The sequence below is a fragment of the Hippoglossus stenolepis genome, chromosome 15, assembly GCF_022539355.2.
Source record: "Hippoglossus stenolepis isolate QCI-W04-F060 chromosome 15, HSTE1.2, whole genome shotgun sequence".
Classification (NCBI taxonomy): domain Eukaryota; kingdom Metazoa; phylum Chordata; class Actinopteri; order Pleuronectiformes; family Pleuronectidae; genus Hippoglossus; species Hippoglossus stenolepis.
In genome coordinates this window covers 11,583,563-11,603,272 of record NC_061497.1, presented here as the reverse complement: position 1 = coordinate 11,603,272, position 19,710 = coordinate 11,583,563, and the positions used below count along the sequence as shown (strand labels likewise).

Genomic DNA, 19,710 nt, shown 5'->3' with positions numbered 1-19,710 from the left:
TATAAACACAATGTCATCATGGTTCTGGAATTTGATGGTCCACAATTGCAGAATATAAATAAAACATTTGTAAAGATAGAAAAAACAAATTTATTTTCATTTTATTTTCATTTCCACCAAGGAGGTTATGTTTTCACCCCTGTTTGTTTGTTTGTTTGTTTGTTTGTTTGTTTGTTTGTAAGCACTATTACACAAAAACTATACAACTGATTCCTAAATTGTGTAAAGCGGTGTGACATAAATCAAAGAAGAACCTGTTTTGGTGTGGATCCAGATCAGGGCGTGGAGCTTTCTTCAGTTTCACAGATTTCCCAGAAAATAATAAATGGAACTTGATGAGAATAAAACATCTGGTACATTTTGTGAACTTATACTTTGAGTTTGTGAAATTTGGTGCAGCTTGATTCAATGCAAGGGGACTGTTGGGCCTTGGCGTATGTATGTGCTCTACTGAGTGCTGTTCTAGTTACTTATTACTTTAAACAGTAATCAAACCTCATTCAAGTCGGTGAAAGATTATCAACAGGTAGAGAAAAATAAAAGAAAGAGTCGTCCCAGGATGAACTTGCAGGAAACACCGGGAGCAACTTGAACATTAGGACCCTTTCCAGAAAAGTTAACACAAATGTTCTTCACATGATTCACTTTCATTCTTACTTCTTCCACATGAATAAGACTCAAAGCACAGGAACAGTTTTTTTTTTATAGATTCAAGTTCAACAGAAACAGAAGAAACAGCCGCCCAACTGGTTTGAGGACACATGGAACAGTGACTTCACAGGAATGTTTCACCTGCGAGCACAATGACCTGGAGCAAAGGGGTGGAGCTATCCCTGTGAGAGCATGCAGGGTGGCAGTATTTCTTTACAGTGCTTCCTCTCACTTCCTGATCCCTGCACAAATATGTGGAGGCACAAACACAGGACAACCTGTGGTCATTCTCTGGACCTCTGACATATTACCCAGCAGCAAAGGTGAGACTGTGATGACACTGAAGTTACTGTCTGTGTTTGTTGTCAGAACTGAAGGGTGCTGGTTGAACCACAGGGTGATACTGTGCAGTGCTGTAAACATCAGGTGTCGACTGCAGCAGAAGGAGTCAGATCACAGACAGACTGCCCCAGCAGCACAGACTGTGATTTCTGCAGATTTCAGTTTCACTTGTTGTCACCATGTCGTAGGTTGAAATTAATCAGAGCGGGTGGAGCCAGAATAATAAGAATAAGAATAAAGATTTTCAGTGGATTGAGAATAGTTTTTCACCAGCTTTGTCAGGAGCACATACTAATTAAACTGGGAGGTGAGTAGATAAGTGACTAATCTCTGTCAGGTGGGAAAGGTGTCTACAACAAAGTTTTACAACTGTGTTGTCCTCCAAACATCGTGTGTCTTTGTTATGTTTGTCTTTGTTATGTTTGCATCCATGTGATTTTTCTTTTAATTACCTTCATTAATGTCTGACTGATTTATTTTCATTTAACGATCTGACTCTGATAACTCTCGTCTGTAGATTATTTGCCCGTCGCTGGTGTAAAGTATGTTCCTGTGGAATTACCTGACAGGGCTCCTGCTGATAGCTGCTCAGATATGTAAAGGTAAGGCTCAAAACACCACACTCTTCTTCCTTAATGTATGTTCACAGGCACAAGTATAACATGTACGCCATACACAGTCAATTTCACAGTAAGTGTACACAACAGCGGCTTCTTGGAAACAGTCTTTGAGGAAGTGTCATTTCTTTGGAAAACCAACATGTTATGAGCAAATGACCTGAACTGTGGTTTAGTATCAGGCCTCTCAGCGGATATATATGCAGCCGTATGGTGATTTCATGTGTAACAGAGAGCAGCTGATGGCTTTTCTTCAAAGTGGTAATACTTGTTGACCCAAACAAAACATGACAGTGACTTTAGACTATGGGATAAATGTTGTGTCATATTCCCAAACTGAAAAGGTTGTAATCTAACTTAAAAAAAAACAAGATTTAAACTAAGCTTTGCAGCCTTGCATTATGATTGTAATAGCAATTTGAACTGTAACCTTGCATGTTATGTCTTTCTACTCCATGAACAATGATACTTCCGTTAGCGCAATCAGTACTGGATCAAAGCCAGTTCTAATGGTCACATCTGCATTTGTTTCTTACAAAGTCAAGGAAGGTACACAAGGTTTCACAGACAGTTAAAAACCTCCATGACAATGATATGCTGAAAATATGTTTACAGTTTAGTTTTCCTCTTTAAAAACTGCCCCTCCCTTCCGGATCCCGTTTTTTTCAGTTTCCGATCACAGCTGCGGGAAAACGCTGCCAAAAATCATGTGATTCAAATTAGAATTAATGGCAAATCTCTGAAAAGTGAGCATTGTAAACTCAACTCTGAAATAACAGACACCAATAGGAGTGCACGTGTATGTCCAAAAATGTTCAGGATAAAGATTCGCCCTTTCAAAGTTTTCAGATTAGCATTTACAAGGTTTCAAATCTGGAAAATAAACTGATGCACTGCGACAACACTGGTAAATTTGAAACTTGAAATTGGAAAAAAGAGCGCTGCATTTTTGAACAAGGAAAACTCAAATTCCTTTTTTCATTGAATCAGAACATTTTTATCAGATTATACATTTTAAAGCCTTTGTTCCAGTTTAAGAAAAAGAGATTGATCCCGTGTTATAAGTCAGATCCACTCATGAATCTCTCTGTTGCCTCATAATCTTTTTTTCCCAGTGGAACCTGTTTACTGTATATCTTTCTATAGAGTTTTAACTAGAATTGCACTGAGTCACTTACTCTGAGTCATTTGGCAATGATGTCATTTATGGAGGCAGAAACTGTGGATGATAAGTCATCAAATAGGTTACGCAACCTTGAGCAAAGCTTGTGAAATCAAAATGTTTATGTGTCTAATTTGTTCTTATTTCAAAATGTCTCTCTTTTTTTCTCCTCCTTTTATTTCCCCTCTCCGTCCCTCAGCAGCTCACATATGTGACAAATTGACAAAACTCAATATCGGCCACGCGTTCCTTGGCACCAGCGTCCAAGTTAAGTTCCGGCTGTTCACCAGGGAGAATGCCACCTGCGGCACGCTCCTGTCCGACACCGACCTCTCTGCCCACCCCCAGTTCAACTTGTCCCGATCCACCACCTTCATCATTCACGGGTACCGGCCCACGGGGTCTATCCCTCGGTGGCTGGATCTGATCGTGGAGCTGCTGCTCGCCAGGACAGACACTAACGCCATAGTGGTGGACTGGAACCATGGAGCTACCAACCTGAACTATTTTAAGGTGGCGGAGAACACACAGGAGGCAGCAGCCAACCTCACTGCGTTCATCGAAAGGATGCAGGTATGAGATGGATCTGACGCTCTCTGTGATCTCATGTCACTCAGACTGCTGTGTGTAATAATAATGTAATAATGATCTCCACAGGAACACGGTGCCTCTCTGAGCTCCATCCACTTGATTGGAATCAGTCTCGGTGCTCATTTATCAGGTTTCGTAGGCGCCAAGCTGAACGGCGCGATTGGAAGAATTACAGGTAAGAACGGCTCATTTTGGAACATGGACTCAGATCCCTTTCTCTATCTGATCCACTATTAATTACTGCTAGCAATATAATTGTGACACTCGGTTGAGCTTTTACTCCCTGATCAGCTAATAACACAGTGGCAAAGTCCAGGCTGACTCAGACGTGGCAGAGTGTTAAAAAAGATCTGGTCTAGTTGAGTTGTGAAGTTCCAGCAACATATCACAGGTCATGTTTTAAATAGAGCAAGAATCAGAAAAGAGAACAAATTGTGCAGTGTGTGAAAAACAGACAGATGATATATGATATAGACGTGATAGTATCAGAACGTTGAGACCTTGAAATATAGATAAATCCAACAGTTCCCACAACCAGCAAACAACCCTTTTAACAGGAAGAAACCTCTGGCAGAACCAGATGTTTAATAAATGTAAAATAGCTACACTGCTTTGTCAGATGATCAAAACACTTTAATTGGGAAAAGACAAAAAAGGAAAGAAAGTGGAGCCGTGATACCTAAATCTTTTACTGTGAAGTCAAAAGTTGAGTCTGGTCTGCAGTTTCAAGGGGAAGTTTGAGGTTCAGTATCTTGCTGACTGGAGGAAGCTGTGGATCCAACCAATGACCTTCCAGTTAGTGGATGACCCACTCTGCCTCTGACCCTCTCTACCCCCTGAGCCACAGCCACCCTCTCTAGCACCATTTACTGTTGTGTTCAGAAATAAAGGGAAATCTCTCCTGAGGTCTGCTGATGTGATGTTTGCAGGTCTGGATCCGGCCGGGCCTCACTACACTGGTACTGCACCAGAGCTGCGACTGGACCCCACAGATGCCCAGTTTGTGGACGTCCTGCACACAGACATCGATTGTAAATTAAGCTGAATTTCAGTCAGATATATTCAAAACTGTTTTAAATATTTTGTAATTCTTTTTTTTTCTGTTTATGTGTAAAACACTCATTTTCATGTCCACAGCTCTGGGCTACAGGGAGCCTTTGGGTCACATTGATTTTTATGCAAATGGAGGAACAGACCAACCCGGCTGCCCAAAGACCATCTTCTCTGGTACGTCCAGTAAAATCATGGGACTTGGGTTTCAAGGATTCAAACATTTTAATAACGTTTCTCGCTCCACGTTGCCTCTGTACAGGAAGTTATTATTTCAAATGCGACCACCAGAGATCGGTGTTCCTCTTCCTCGGCTCGTTGAATCAGACGTGTTCCATCAGGACGTTCCCCTGCTCGTCCTACAGCGACTTTCTGGACGGAAACTGCCTGAGCTGTGAGCAGTTTGGTGCTGCCGGATGTCCTGTCTTTGGTTGGTGCTCACATCATCTATGAGAAATAAAGAGCACACGTTGTTTCAGTTTTTTACTCTCGGAAATGACTAGAAAACAGTATAGGTAAAAATAAGAGCTACTGTTCATTGAGTGATGTGTTGTGTAAATACGGATGTTTACTGTCTCACCAGTTTTACAGAAACAACGATGGACTTTTATTCGAACAAAATGTTTATTTCCACAATAAATATTGAAATATGAACACTCAGAACAAATTTACAAGTCGTGAGTGTGGAAGGATTTGTACAGTTTGGTGAATATCGCACTATTGGGTATTTGAGGTATTTTAGATATTGATAGAATCCACAAGATATTTTCAGGTAAAAAGTACTTCAGAGAATTTGTAAGGTGTGTCAATGTAATTTGTTTTTGAATAGAATCCTTTATTTACAGAGTGTCATTGTTGACCTGTCGCTGCTGTTTTGCTCAAACGCAGGCTATGACGTTGCGCAGTGGAAAGACACCCTGGTGGGACTGAACCAAACCAAGGTGTTCTTCACAACAAATCCATGGTTTCCATTCTGGAGTGAGTAACAGAACATTCATAATCACAATCAAACTGGGAAAAAAAACCCACAGGAGAATCATGTAATGCCAGTCTCTAAACTGAACAGACTATGACTTCTTTTCACCTCACATTTTAGAATAATATAGAATAGAATGCACTGAAACAGCAGTTTAGAGAAAATAATGATCTAAAAAGCTCCAGTATGAACAATATTCTCTCTATAAAGTAGAGAGAACTGCAGCTTTCAGTTTGACATATGTCATGTTGTATTTGGTTGAATTTTGGAGAGAGTATTTATTAAATACAGATTCCTCCCCAGTTCAAATCACACATACTCTTTTCATTAAGCTGCACGTTCACAAACAGTGGAAGCAAAAGGACGAGTGACTGTGAAAACTGAACGAGGTTGAAGTGAAATTCAAAACTTATTTCGAGTGTCATCTGACTCTGATGTATAACATTTTTGTTTTTGTCTCCTCTTAGCTACAGGCTACACAGTGGATGTGGTGATATGGAACACCAATATTCAGAGTGGATACATGACCATTAAACTTCATCATAATGGTACAGAAGCAGTGGCGACCATTGACCAGTAAGCCCTCTCTCCATTTATCATACAGTAAAGCACCAATACTATATAATACTATAATGCATAAACTATTACTTCTTTTGTCTGTGTATTACTGTTTTCTCTCAGTATAATGGTGTGTGTGTTTTTTTCTATCAGTAAATCCTCACAGTTTGAGAAGTACACAGAGACCAAGTTGTTCGCCCAGTTTGACAAAGACATTGAGTCAGTGGACAAAATGTCCGTCAAGTTCTCCACTGGGATCGGGCTCAAGCCCAAATATAAGCTGCGTGTTCTGCGAATCCGTCTCACACATCTGGAACTCAAGAAAACGTGAGCAACATATTTTTTTAAAACTGTAATATCTTTAATAAATTTGATCTACTTGAGCCATAATTCCCATCCTTCTTACCGTCGAAGAAATCCCTTCTCCCAGCTCTAGATTTACAGCTCTATGTGATCTCTACGTTACAGGGCTCTCTGTCGATATGACCTCCTTCTTGAGGCGAACACGGAGGTCACCTTCAGGCCGATTCCCTGCGAAGAATCCAACTTCTGAGGCACAATCAGACCTTGTGTCAAAAAACGTTACTGTTTGTCCTGAGAGGTTCAGCTGCCTCGTACAGGAAAACAAGAAGGACTGAGAGAAGAAAAATCACATGGACCCGCCAGTCAAATATTTACAGAAAAAATGAATGTGATATACCAATGTACATACTGTATATGTGTTTTTAAGAGAAAATATATATGTTTATATGTGTGTTTGTCTGGGAAAAGGACTATATTTGACTTTCACGAAATAAATGTTCACACGTTGAAATATTCATATCAAATGACCTGTGATGAAAAGTTCTGAGCCATTTTAAACATTTCACGTTGCTACCAACAACATATTTATTTGTGTAAATGAGAATTTTTAATAAACAAAAACAAAAATATTCAGTCCTTTTGGCCATTCAGCAGTCTCACAAAAAGTAAATAAAATGTTATATGTAATATGTGTATATAATATTTATACGTTTTATTCCTCAAAAAAAGAGCAATGATGATTTTTTTTTAAATCAAACATAGAAAAATATTATTTATCAGATATGTGTACAACAGGATATTTAAACATGGTTGTTTTCGTCGAATCAGGATCTCATGTCTCTGATGTTGTTTTCAATCATTTAGACATGCGCTTCTTCATACGCTGAATCTCCATCTGCAACAAAACATCACAAACCATCAGAGCACTTTCTACATTTTAGGCCTAATGTTCTCAGCTCAGACAAACACAAATTCCTCTGATCCTTCGTTTCTTCTTGTCTCACCTGTAAAGTCAAGCGGATCCTTTTCTCCTCATCCAGCTCGTTCATCAGCAGTTTGATTTCTTTGCTGGGAAACAAAATATTGTCACATTAGTTCAGCAAGAACATGATGATGGAAATAAAAGCAGAGTCAGTGATGCAGGGGTGGGAGAAGCGGGCCAGTCAACACAGATGTTGAACGGAGATTACAGTGACTAAGACGTACTTGTGCTGACTCTTCATCTGCTCAAACTGGTCCCTCAGGTCCCTCAGCTCCGTCTGCAGCTCCCCCAGGTTCGGTGACGTGTGTGTTACTGGATTTCTGCTCGGCCGGGGGTCGGACCCGAGGCCCTGGGGCAGCACAGCAAAAAGAGCCTTTGGTAACAGAGAGGAGAAGGACGGGGTGGGCTCAGGTTTTGGTGCCGCTGCCTGTAGAGAGTAACCCGACATTATTATCTGACAAAAGGAATCTGAGATAATAATTAAAATGTGTAGAGCATGTTTTTGTCTTTACACTCACCGGCAGGGCAGAGCCATTGTGACTTGCTTCCTGACAGTTTTCTCTTAGCGTTGAAGCACCCAGCTCTTCACTCTGGTTTTCTTTTCTTTTCTCCTCCATCATGAGTGTTGCCTGTAAATTGAGTCTAGTTTGAGACGTCTCATAAGTAAAATACATCTAAAGTGCTTTGTCTATTCTAAATATATAAAACAAATGTCCCAGAGCTTGGTGCTTCCCAAAGAAATTCTTAAAAATGGCCTTTAGGTCAGAAACAATTTATTCTAGTGAAAAGTCAAATTAATATTAAATACAGGGTGAGAATCCTCTGCTATGTGTGTGTGTGTGTGTGTGTGTGTGTGTGTGTGTGTGTGTGTGTGTGTGTGTGTCAGAGGCAGCTCCGAGAAGTTAAATTTACCTCAAGGACAGATGGGACACAAACAGACCAGACCACACACTCTTTGTATATATGAGCTGAGTTACAATAGTATTCAAGTGAATAGTGTCATTCTAACTATATTATTAAAAATGTATACTTCCCAGAGTCTGAAGCTCTGACTGTAACCTCTCATCTGCACCAGCTATCTGCTCGTTCAGCTTCTCCGCCAATGACGCAATAGAGGCAAACTCCTCAGTGTCTTTGAGAGACAGGGAGAATAAACATTTAAAAAAAACACACCTCTCAGGACTAAATTCAAACTCATCGTTATAGAATGTATCGGCCCACTTCCAAAGAATGCAGTAGCATCCATTCTTTTTTCTAGCATGCAGCATTCAAGCATGGTAGCATTTCATTTCACATGAAGGTTGCGAGGCTTACCGGGAATCAGGGCTGAGCTGTAGCTGCCCATGAGGAATACAAGTGTAGTGAAAGACAGAAAGACCTGCAGAGACTTTAAATCTACATCTACAGACAGAGGATAGCAGAAATCAACAGTCAGCTCAGTGAGACCTTGTGTTACCTCTTAGAGAAATTGAAAACTACCCAGAAATACTTTTTTCTTTTCTTTACTTCTCTGCTTTTAAGGACATTTCAGCTATTTCAGCTTGCGGTGCTTCTTTATCAAGCTAAATCTGGGTGTTACAGCTGTTACATACTGTTGACAGCTGTTCCTGTCATGCCACAGCAGTAAACAAATGTGCAGCACATGCAGGAACTGATGCATAGAGACAGATCTGAACAGTCATTAGTGAACATACTGAACCATTTAGCAGATTATTGTGAGTTAAGGTCGAGGATCTGGAGCAAACACTCACCTTGTTTTGCCAGTGTCACCAGTGAGATACAGCAGCATCTGTGGTAACTGGACACCGGCCATTGTAACCCGGTGTGGTGGTCAGAGCATTTTGTGATGAAGAGTGCTACTGTCAGGTCTAAGTTTAGCTCAGGACAGAGTGGAGCTATACTGCCCCCCTCACAAATATCACTGGGGCAGTGAAGGGCAGCAGCAGACGTTTAAAGGGGCAAAGACAATGAAGTCACTGATGTTTACACTGTGCAGAAAACCAGAGGCAGAAAAGGGGATGATTTGCTTTTATTGTGAAAAGTTTTAATTTGCTTTCCTGAACCGCAATAAACCTTTTTCCCACATTAAGTCCAGCTTACTCATCACAGGGTATTCTGCCATGTTGCAAAATCATTTGGCTATGTATTATTGGATGGGGGCGTCAGGGTTCTTGGTTTTGAGAAACTGCCCTGATCATGTCTTCAAGGTTATCTCAGCCTGGGCTCAAGAATTCAAAAAAACAGCATTACTAACTGGAGGTGTAGGGTTCAAAATAAATACATGCATTATGGGAAATGTAGGCCCAAAATGTTTGGGATAAACTGGGGAAATGCGACTTGTAGGCTTGTGTGGTGTCATCCAAGTGTCTGCAACCCCGGATATTCCTATTCGACTCGAAACAAGGTCATTTACACTTTGTTTTAAGCCTAAAAGTCCACCAGAAGGGGCTAAGCTAGCGGACGTTAGCATTTTCAACATATCAGTGGACATTTAGGCTACAAACACAATATAAAATTACGCCGTCTCGAGTTGAATATGAATATCAGGGCTTGTGAACACTTGGATGAGACCACACGAGCAGTATGGAGGCATATTATGTTTTTTTCCTGTTGTTTTAGATAAGTCTAATATCTTCAGTTGTTTTGGATTTGGCTGCTACTCTGTTTACCCCTGAAACTCCGGAAGTGTTTTGTGGACTCAAACACTTCACCCACCCCTCCATCAGCATAATGGTGAGTAGATAATGAGTGAATTACAGTTTTTGGGTGAACTATCCCTTTAAGACAAAGGCATAACACAATTTCTCTGAAATATTTTGAAGAAAAGATCAAAAGGATTAAAAATGATGGTTGTTTCAAATGTCGGAAAATGAATATGGAACACTGACAATTTTGGTTTAGATATATAGTGAAAATATTTATAAAGTTCCAAGCTTTATTTGTTACAGAATAAATATCAACCTCCTAAAAATACATATTGTGATTCATAAAATCCAGATCTTTATCCCGATTTGCACCAAATCTCACCTGTTCATTCATCACTCCTCTAAAGTAAAATTGTTAAAGAAAGTGAAACAAAACTCCTTTATCCACCCCTTTAATCCAATCCAAACAGCTTATGGTTTATTCCTTGGCCCATACTGCACCCTTCCACAATCTTTCAGTAAAATTAGTTTGCAGAATCTTGCCGACAGTCAGACAAACAGCATTTAAAACAAGGGGAGCACTACTAATGAACTGATTCTGCATCTGTTCAAATCTACAGTCAAAATAAACACAACTCTGAAATGAAGCTTGTTAAACTGAGTTTTACTTCGTCTCAAACAATAAACTGGACATGTGATTATACAAGTTGTACAAGTAGTAGTCAAGTGTCAGTTGAAGGGCCACGTTTTCTAAGAAACACCGATGAGTGATAAAATAAGAAACCTCACGTGATAAGTCTTTAAAAATGAAGGTGAGTTGTTAAATTAAAAATAGTATTGAATTGGACTTAAATGTTGCTGGACTGGTAAACAAACAGAAGGACAAAAAATGCTAATACTATGTAAAATAAAGACCGCGGAGATCACTAGCAGCAATTCCCAAATCCAAAAATACATCAGGAAAAAAAGCAAGACAGTAGCAATTAATATAATGCCATATGTTACAAATCTTCTAAAACAAAGTACTGCGGTACTTCATAGATGGAACTGAAACACTAGTACCAGAGGACAAGTGTAAGCAACAACACTTCGTAATATACAGGCAGGTTGGGATTGTACTGAGAGAAGGGTTTGTGCAGTCCACCCAGCAGAAGAACTCTCAACCATATCCGTTTTCCAGTGTCACGTCTGCAGACTGTGCTGGGAAACAGAAATAAACCACAGTTAAAACATATGCAGACAAAAACATTTCTCAAAGTTCTGTGAATTACTTTGTCATTATAAAATTTATAGAGAAATTATAAGATTTATTTCCAGGGATTAACCCTCTGAAAATTGACAAATGGCCCCTAACTGGCCATGGGTGATTGTTGTTGCATGCTCCTGTTTAAATTGATCTAAAATAAAAACTATAACAGCTAGAACATTCATTTTAGCAGCAAAAAGTCAATGACAAAAAAACACCTCCGATACATTTTAAAAATGTATCACAATTCCAGTACCTTTATGATTATATAATCATGGTTTATTGAGTTACATGACCTTTTTACTTAGAAGAAATGACATCGCAGTAGGCAAAAATACCAATGTAGTCACTTCACTGGTGGACGATTTCTTTTGCAGAGTTCAAAGGGTTAAATGACAGATAGAGCAGCAAAGCCGATTCATATTATGTAGTGAACAGGCCTACTTATGACCTGATGATGGACGACATGCTACAGTTTCTTACCGGATGTTGTCACCAGCGTTGTTGGTTGGGCCCTCTGTTGTACGGCACACGTTGACGCATCACTCTCATGTTGCGGTATTTAGACATTATATTGTTACTTTTTCTAAACACGGGTCTCTGATTTAGGAAAGGACGTGGCACCAAGCTCTCCTGATTAAAAAACAACAAGAAATTCACATATTATTGATTTTAAAAGCATTTTCCCATAGGAAGCAAGAGATCTCTGAACAGGGGTATACATACCATGAGTGGTCTTCTTACATTTCCAGACATTTCAGGACCTGGGTTCCTTGGACCACCAGTGAACTTCGGTCTCTGTAAACAGTGAATGCTGAATACATGGACAAATAAACGAAATATTTCTAAATTGCAGTGTTTGACTCAGTTTTAACATATTAAGTTTAGGTGGTGACCCCTGTACATTTAACAGATGATTCTTCAGGGTTTTATCACAAAGAGCTCAACACAGTCCATTTAATCAAAAGCCCCACTCACCTGAAACGGTGGTGGTGGTCCTGGCTTTCTGAAGGGCCTCCCAGATCTGTTGCTGTCCACCATCACATTAAACGGCCTGAAAAACAACAAAGAGAACATCAGAAACAGGACACTCCAAGCAAAAATCTCACATTTAACAGATGAACTTTCTCTCAAATTGTTGGGTATTATAAGAAATGTACCTGAACATCTTCCTATCCACATGTCCCCGTTTTCTCTCTTCAGGCGACGATCTGGAATTATTCGTCCTTGAGAGTCGGCTGTCCGATGAGTCTTCTTCATCTGAGCTTTGTTCTAAACAAGGAAAACATTTTTATTAAAGCTTGTGGCTTAGAGGCATGTAAAATGATGTGATATAAAAAAACAACTGAACATTAGATACTGGCCGTTTGATTACAAAAAAAATGTATTTACCACTATCTGACTTTGGGCTGTGATCTTTGGGAGGTGAGCCGTCCTTAGAGGAGCTTGGCCCCGGAGGCCAGTGGGACAAAACAACAAGGTCGCGTTTCTCTATGGGAGAAGATCTGTGGAATGTGTCGCAGACGTAGTTAGGATCATCAGCGTTCATATACCAGCATCATGTACAAACAATTTAAATGTGTCCTGGATACATTAACATATTATTCATGTGTTTCAAGAAACAGACTGAAAGTAGAAGATAAAAATCAACCTGTTGACTCTTAAAAGAAATGCAATATAAACCAGTAATGAACAGCACTATTTTTCAGGCAGATAAAAGATCATAAATCCACGCGTTACACATGGGTACTTACAAAAAAATCATGGCATGTCCATGCTCTTCTATTTTTGTACCCTGAATCAATCTGAGCTCTCTTCATTTACTCGGTGATTGTTAGAGCTGGGAAATCTTGGTGGCGACTTTAAGATAGTGGTCTACATCACATCACCAAATCTTCTATCATCCCTCTCTCTGAGGCACAGGAGGACAATGCCCTTGTCACACTGACGTTCGGAAGGTTTTTAATCATCAGGTCATTCTCTGTTGTTCCTTTAGTTGCATTCAATCCATTGTCCAAACAGGGTCACAACATGTATGTCAGAGAGGCAATGGGAGGTTTGAGTCTTGAAGACGTCTGTAGACATGACAAGTCCAGGTTGAGGATTATATAAGTTTCTTCTCCATAGCTGTGCAGCAGCTTTAAAAGATGAGCCAGTCCAGGGTTCAAAGCTACTTACTACAGGCTTTGCAGTGCTCTCAAGTGAGACGTCCATTTCTTCAGATCTCATACTCTCCTTAAAATTGTTGGCATTGGGCATGGCTATTTTTGAAAAGGCAGGATTTTTACAAAGATCAGATTAATTCTGCAGTAAAACCAAAGTGAAAGGGGGTTGTGCAGTGCCCTCGTTTCCTCTTCTAGTAGCTTTAAGTTACAGAAGAATTGACTGAGGACTGGTTTTGTCCGTAACACTAGACGTCTTTACAGGTTGACAGGTGCAGGATTAGACTTTAGGTGCAGTGGGCTCTCATTGCATTAGCCTTGTAAAGCAGCTACTGAATATTGTGAGTTCCCTCAGGCGCATGATGAGGTGTTCATCATGATTGTTACATTTAGGTCAGACTTCAGATTTGACACAGTAGCTGACAAACAGCCACAGCCCTGTGGGTCCAGCGCAAATGTTTTCACACCGATAAGAATAAACCAGGGGGTGTGGTATGGCTGCGCAGAACAGGCTGATCTTGCATTTGTCCACATGCCGTATCCAGTTGGAATTTTGGCCACTCGAGATCTCTTCCTTCATTCTGTTCTCATCTATTTCAAATCCATCCTCTTAACGTCTTAATTTTCCACTTGTGCTTCGTCCCTTCGACCTTCTGTTGAGTTCTCAGCCATTATATCTCTTATCATATAGAAAATAAAAAAACGTCGTATGAAGTGATTTCACTGCAGGTGTTGCTGATGTGATTAAAACGAAGCTGCTCATCTAGTAGCTCAATAGTCGCTGGTTATGCCTCGTTTTTCATTACGAGTCTTCTAGACGATTCTCTGGCTTAGACATTTTTAACATGTTCTGATGACGACTCCAGTATTTAAGACACTGTATGAAGTGCAATTGGTAGTTTGTCTCCTCTTCTCTCCGCCTGAACAGAAATGATGTCCACAGGGCTTTTTGCTTCAGATGGTGCAGAATTCTGTAGTTTATCCAGATTAGCTGATCCTTCTGGAGCTAATACTTCGGTTTGCTCACTGCAAGTATGTCATTTCCACTCCTGTGTCACGCGAACTGGGCATTACATTGGGTATATGGCAGATGTGTGCATGTAGTTACGCATCTTATGAATGTGAGATAATACGAATTCTTGAATTAGTTGACTGATGCGTTCAATTGGCCAAAAAAACCAAAACATTCTTTGTCTTGGGTTTGAATGTTAAAAGTCTATAATTAACTTTAGAGCTTTATGAAAAGATTGTTATTGGTAATTTAATTTAAATAGATAAAGTGAGAATTTTCAATCTTTATCTCTTTAGGTATTTTTCGGTTATATTCTCAGTGAAAGTCAGACATATGTCCTCACTCTGAAGATGACTGGTGATGTCCAGCAACAAAAATTCCTCTTCACAGTTTAAGGACTTTAAACTGTCTCTGTGGCCATCATCCATCTTGATTTTGTTGTGATTAAACTGAGGGAGATTAGCTTTGTTTTGGGAAATTCTTCAGAAATACCTCTTGACTTTTAAATCTTCTGTCCTGTCTGTTTTAGTTGGAGCCTTGAACGATCACCATTGGACATCCAGTTGATGCATCTCTTTTTTTCCCCCAAAGTCCAGGTAAAAGGTGACATTTTGCCAACAATGTAAAAAGGGAACAGTGTGACATTTCTGTGGAGTTTTCATGTCCTTATTTTGTGTACATGGATATACTGCTTTACAAACGATGTTGTGACTTCAGCTTCGGATTTGTTTTCTACCAACGATGAAGGGTCTTCACGACATGCTGAAGAACAACTTTCTTTAAGATATATATTGTTGAGAAACTGATGACTCCTCAACAGCACAGACCAACAATTTTTTCCATGGACCTCATCACAGCAATTATACTTTGTCTGCTTTTAAAAAAGGCAGGCTTTTTGTCGACATGATGCTGTAACTTAGAACTTTCTCTTGAGCCCGGGATAATATTTGTGAAACAGAGGCAGCACGCAGACAGGGAGGCGTTAGAGAGCTTTTCATCAACTGAATCAGTGTTGCACATTTAGCCCATCACGACATCTCCATTTTCCACAGATGGCACCCCCTTCCCATTGAGACATTCTTTCTTGACCTCTTAATCATCATCAAGCCCCTGCGAATAGTGCTACAAGGAAAATACCGTACCTGTGTGTTTTCAGGGACCGGCGAGATTCCACCTGCTCTTTGTCTGTGTCCGAGTCTCTTGAAGACTTGCTGCCATTGCCATCTTCTCTGGGGGGTGAATGTTGTGGTGGCCTCCTTGGATCCACCTTTCTCAGGGGAACTGGATTTGACTGGAAACGTCTCTTTCTGGTAGCAAAAACAGAGCTGAAATTTCCCCGTGGGGTGTAGTCGCCCAGGCGGGGCCTAGGATTCACTGATGGGGGGAGTCTGAGCCCCATAAGAGACTCTGCTTTGACTTGTCTGCCTCTACCTTGGTAACTTTTATCACCAAAAGGTTTACCACCAAATGGCCTGGGAAAACTGAAAAACTGAGGTCGCTCTCTCCTGGGATGTTTTAGATTGCCATGCTCTGGTGCAGCGTCTGCAGGGGGCATGCTAACATCAGATATCCTCCTCTTGCGGGGTCCAGGCCCCTGCCTTTCCTGAGGGCTCCTGTGGTAGGATGATGACTGTGGTGGACCTCCTTTCCATGAGGGGGATCTGAAAGGGAGCTGGTGAGGGACATCTTGTGCTCTCTCTCTACTGTGGGATCTGCTGCCCTGCCTCTCCACTGGACCACGCTGCCGCCTGGAGTCTTGCTCAGATGACCACCTGCATATCCATCAAACAATACAGAAATGATTACAATGACAGATCCATTGTCATGTTAAGTGGGAGGCGGAAGTTTTAACTTTTATCTTAATGCAGCCCCTTCATAATGTCATGAAAGAATGAATCAGGTAGGAGAAGTAAATTTTCACAGAGTAATTACAGATGTAACACTCCTCTCAATGGCAGGTGAAACCACATTTACATCAGACCCCCATTTATCCCCTCTAATAATTATGGGTTGGGGCAGAGTAGAGGTAATCATTATGACCACTGTGATTGGGAGTACTGGGCCAGCCTCAGGCCTCCTCCTTAATAATTTTACCCAGCTGGGATAGTTGCTTCACTCCTGTACCTCTCTGGACACGGGCCTCTCCCATGCATCTCTCTGGGGCTCCTCTGTGACCCAGAGGGCCTGTGCTCTCCATTGTGTGGATGAGAGAAGGCCCCAGCCTCGTTCCAGCGCTTCATGCCATGACCTGAGTGCTCATAGGGCCTTTCTCTGGGGCTGAAATTCCCACGAGGATCTCGACTCCGCTGCTCCTGATGGGAAAAACCTGGCTGCCTTTTGTGGCCCCTGAAAGACCCCTGAAAGGCTTGTGAAGAGCCTGGCCTCCTGTCAGCTGGGTGGTTACGAAAATGTCTCGGGGAAGGTGACCTGTGCCCTGAGGGTTGGCCATGGAAAGGTGGGCCCCTCTGACCTGGGGATCCTTGTGCAGGACTGCGAGAGGATGAAGGATGATGACCATGAGGGGGTCGATTTGGCCTAGATGCCACAAAAGGCCTCCTCTGGCTATGATGCGGTTCCATTTTTGGAGAGTATGATTGAAAGGAATCCTGATTCGGGGACCTCATGTTATTGAAACGTGGCTCCCTTTGCTCACCCATCAGGGGGACTCTCCTGACAACTGGGGGTCGTCCTCTACCTCTGGAATCTTTCCAGTTAAAGGGGGTCTTTACTGTGTAACTTTGGGCATCTCTTCGATTTTTTGGGTTATAGTTCCCTTCATTCTGCCCCATTCCATGACCATCTCCGTATGGTCTGAGAAGAAACAAGGAAAACAAAGATACATGGATTAAAACACATCATCCCATTCTAAAGTATAATATTTTGCAACAACAATGGCCATAGACTTAAATCGCTATCATTGAGTGCAACAAAAGATTAACAATCATGAACGTACAGTGTTTCCCATAAGATGGAGCTGTAGCAGCGAAAGTAAACCACACCACTCCCCCACCCCCTCAGCATGCACCCAACCAAAAACCTTACATTTACATGCACCTCCTCCGGGGAGAAATTGTCCAGTTCATGTCTGAAAGTAGCTAGAGAGAACTGCACAACTTGACCCAGTCAAAATACATTACCTGGGCTTTATGCGTGGTGGTCCAAAATGTGGTCGGACCATCTTAGGAAGTGTGTGAATAATCTAGGGATAAAACAAAAGAAAATCAATCTGAGTTGGACAGCCTTAAATAGACAAAATACTCAATTCCTAAAGCTAGCCACAATCTCAGACCTGTCCTGACTCCACTGTGGAGAAAAGCACATTACAGTCTGGAGTCTGAGTACAGCTGTTATTTCATAGTATAGATTCAAAATAGTGAGTAAATCAAATGAGCATAGTCAAACGATTCCAAAGCAATGGTACAAAGTGCTAGGGGTGTGACATTGCGAGGGCCAACCCACAGCAATGTTAACTATTGATCATTGATAAGAGAGTCACTCAGTCTTAATCTTATCAGTTTCTTTTCAGACAAAACAAATACAGCAGTTACTGTATTACAGTTTCCTTCATTATAATGTTCGAATTATTAAAACAAACAATATACACGTTATTTGTCCTCTGATCTAGTAGCAAAACAACCAAACAGGACTGTCTTAAGTATTGTGTTATTCATAAATAAAAATAACCGTGATTAAAAAATATATATATAATAGAGATTTTATTTGAATATGGTAGGGTTAAAATCAACCTGAAATTAATCGCATAATTAACTACATCTAATATACAAAATCACAACATTCCTCTATTTCCCCTGGTAATATTGAAAGGTGAGATTAAACAGGAATCTGTGCAACCATGTTAAATTTAATATCGCATATTAAATTCACCCAGATGATTAAATGACAGTAATGATCAACTCGGTTTACAAAGGAGCTTCGTGTTCAGGTTAGTGTTTCGGAGTTGGCCGCCGTGTCAGCTTCAGCACGGATCCTTCACTCATGCGGAGCGGATCACCGAGCCTCCATTTACGGTCAGAGCTACGGACAGTCAGCTAAGAAAACAACACGACATCCATTACGTTCAAGACGTATTTATTTGTCTCTCTCTGTGCGGACACCAAGTCCTACACTGTAGCGGAGGAGGACATTTTACTATCACACGGGAGCCTCCATGTTTCCTCTTGGGTTATATTTAGAAACGCACCGTGGAGAGACTGGTCGAGTTAACGCTAACCACCTTAACTCGTTGCTAAGTCAGCTAGCATGGGTGTTTCTCTGGTTTGTGACGCTGCGCTCAGGAAAATGGCACCGAGTCGTGTCCAGCATGTTATTAACAATTGGAAAAATTAAAAAAAGACAGACATTTTGGCTTCGTGTGTCAGTAAGTGTAATTCAACCCTTAAGAAAACAACTTACCCGAGCGCAGCCGTCGATCAGATAAAAGCTACGTGCGACACAGCTCAGCCTCTTCCTCGGCGCATAGCACTCGTCTCTTAAAAGAGCATTTAACAGCCAGACTGAGGCGCCACCTGCTGCCCCGGAGGGTGAACTACGTGTGTACTACTAATATGTTTTAGCTGTTTGTTACACTTTGAAGGGATAGTTCACACAAAGCCCACCAATTCTTCTACTCACCACTATGCCGATGGAGGGGTGGGTGAAGTGTTTGAGTCCACAAAACACTTTAGGAGTTTCAGGAGTAAACAGAGTTGCAGCGAAATCCAATACAATTGAAGTAACTTGGTGAACACTACTTCAAAGGTAAAACAACAAAGTCCAAAAAAACATTAAAGGCCTTTATACTGCTCCTTTGGTGTCATCCATGTGTCCGTAAGCCCGGACATTCATCACTCGAAACGAGGTCATTTACACCAACTTCGTAGCCCAAGTGTCTCCTTAAAAAAAACTTGACAACAATATCCACTGTGGGGCTTGCAGAGTGGAAAATTAACCTATTTTGAAACATTGTGCATTGACGTGTCCATGCTTACACTCTGTTGTATGTGTTATTTCAGGTGCTGTTGCCACTTTCTCAATCAATATGAGAAATAATTACCTCCAAGATGTTATGTTTTCTCCCCTGCCCATTTGTTTGTTGGTTCATTTGTTTATTTGTAACTACGATTACGCATAAACTACTGGAGGGATCACAGCAAAACCCGGTGGAGAAGCCTATTCGATTTTGGTGCGGATGCAGGAATTTATTTTCATCTTCTTTAACATTGTGAGATAGGTTGTTTGTCAGCATTTTAGTTGATTTCTCAGAGAATAATTCATGGATCTTGATGAACTATGGATGTGTGCAATCTGGTGCAGATACAAACAAAATTATGGATCTAGTGAGTTTAAATGTGGTTTCATTAAGGGACTGTTTGGCCTTTGTGGAGATATGAGCTCTACTGAGTGCCCTTTCTCT

The 19,710-nt window shown here is 41.0% G+C and overlaps 3 protein-coding genes across 6 annotated transcripts; 1 reads left to right on the top strand and 2 right to left on the bottom strand.

The window, feature by feature from the left end:
• Positions 1 to 155: 155 nt before the first annotated feature.
• lipia (lipase, member Ia) lies at positions 156 to 6,879 on the top strand. 4 transcript variants are annotated; one of them, XM_035178737.2, is made up of 11 exons: positions 156 to 974; positions 1,511 to 1,595; positions 2,975 to 3,345; positions 3,430 to 3,538; positions 4,293 to 4,394; positions 4,501 to 4,590; positions 4,676 to 4,843; positions 5,302 to 5,391; positions 5,857 to 5,965; positions 6,101 to 6,274; positions 6,416 to 6,879. In XM_035178737.2, the coding sequence occupies exons 2-11, from the start codon at positions 1,538 to 1,540 to the stop codon at positions 6,498 to 6,500; spliced, it is 1,356 nt and encodes a 451-aa protein (XP_035034628.1). In that variant the 5' UTR covers positions 156 to 974; positions 1,511 to 1,537; the 3' UTR covers positions 6,501 to 6,879. The 4 variants fall into 4 exon arrangements, with proteins under 4 accessions (XP_035034628.1, XP_035034626.1, XP_035034630.1 ...); XM_035178735.2 differs by having other exon boundaries at positions 173 to 974; positions 2,972 to 3,345; XM_035178739.2 differs by lacking the exon at positions 156 to 974 and adding an exon at positions 1,014 to 1,300.
• si:dkey-71d15.2 (SH3 domain-containing kinase-binding protein 1) lies at positions 6,807 to 9,176 on the bottom strand. Its single transcript, XM_035178741.2, has 7 exons — positions 8,984 to 9,176; positions 8,547 to 8,633; positions 8,267 to 8,364; positions 7,751 to 7,861; positions 7,457 to 7,659; positions 7,255 to 7,318; positions 6,807 to 7,145 (listed from the first exon to the last, which is right to left on the bottom strand). Exons 2-7 carry the CDS (start codon positions 8,575 to 8,577, stop codon positions 7,107 to 7,109), a joined length of 546 nt encoding a protein of 181 aa, XP_035034632.1. The 5' UTR covers positions 8,578 to 8,633; positions 8,984 to 9,176; the 3' UTR covers positions 6,807 to 7,106.
• A 1,137-nt stretch (positions 9,177 to 10,313) lies between these two features.
• On the bottom strand, positions 10,314 to 18,821 carry si:ch211-114c12.2 (uncharacterized protein LOC336578 homolog). The gene is made up of 10 exons (XM_035178201.1): positions 18,711 to 18,821; positions 17,435 to 17,496; positions 16,422 to 17,108; positions 15,440 to 16,069; positions 12,516 to 12,628; positions 12,284 to 12,395; positions 12,102 to 12,177; positions 11,850 to 11,921; positions 11,607 to 11,756; positions 10,314 to 11,077 (listed from the first exon to the last, which is right to left on the bottom strand). The coding sequence occupies exons 2-9, from the start codon at positions 17,473 to 17,475 to the stop codon at positions 11,616 to 11,618; spliced, it is 1,872 nt and encodes a 623-aa protein (XP_035034092.1). The 5' UTR covers positions 17,476 to 17,496; positions 18,711 to 18,821; the 3' UTR covers positions 10,314 to 11,077; positions 11,607 to 11,615.
• Positions 18,822 to 19,710: the final 889 nt, after the last annotated feature.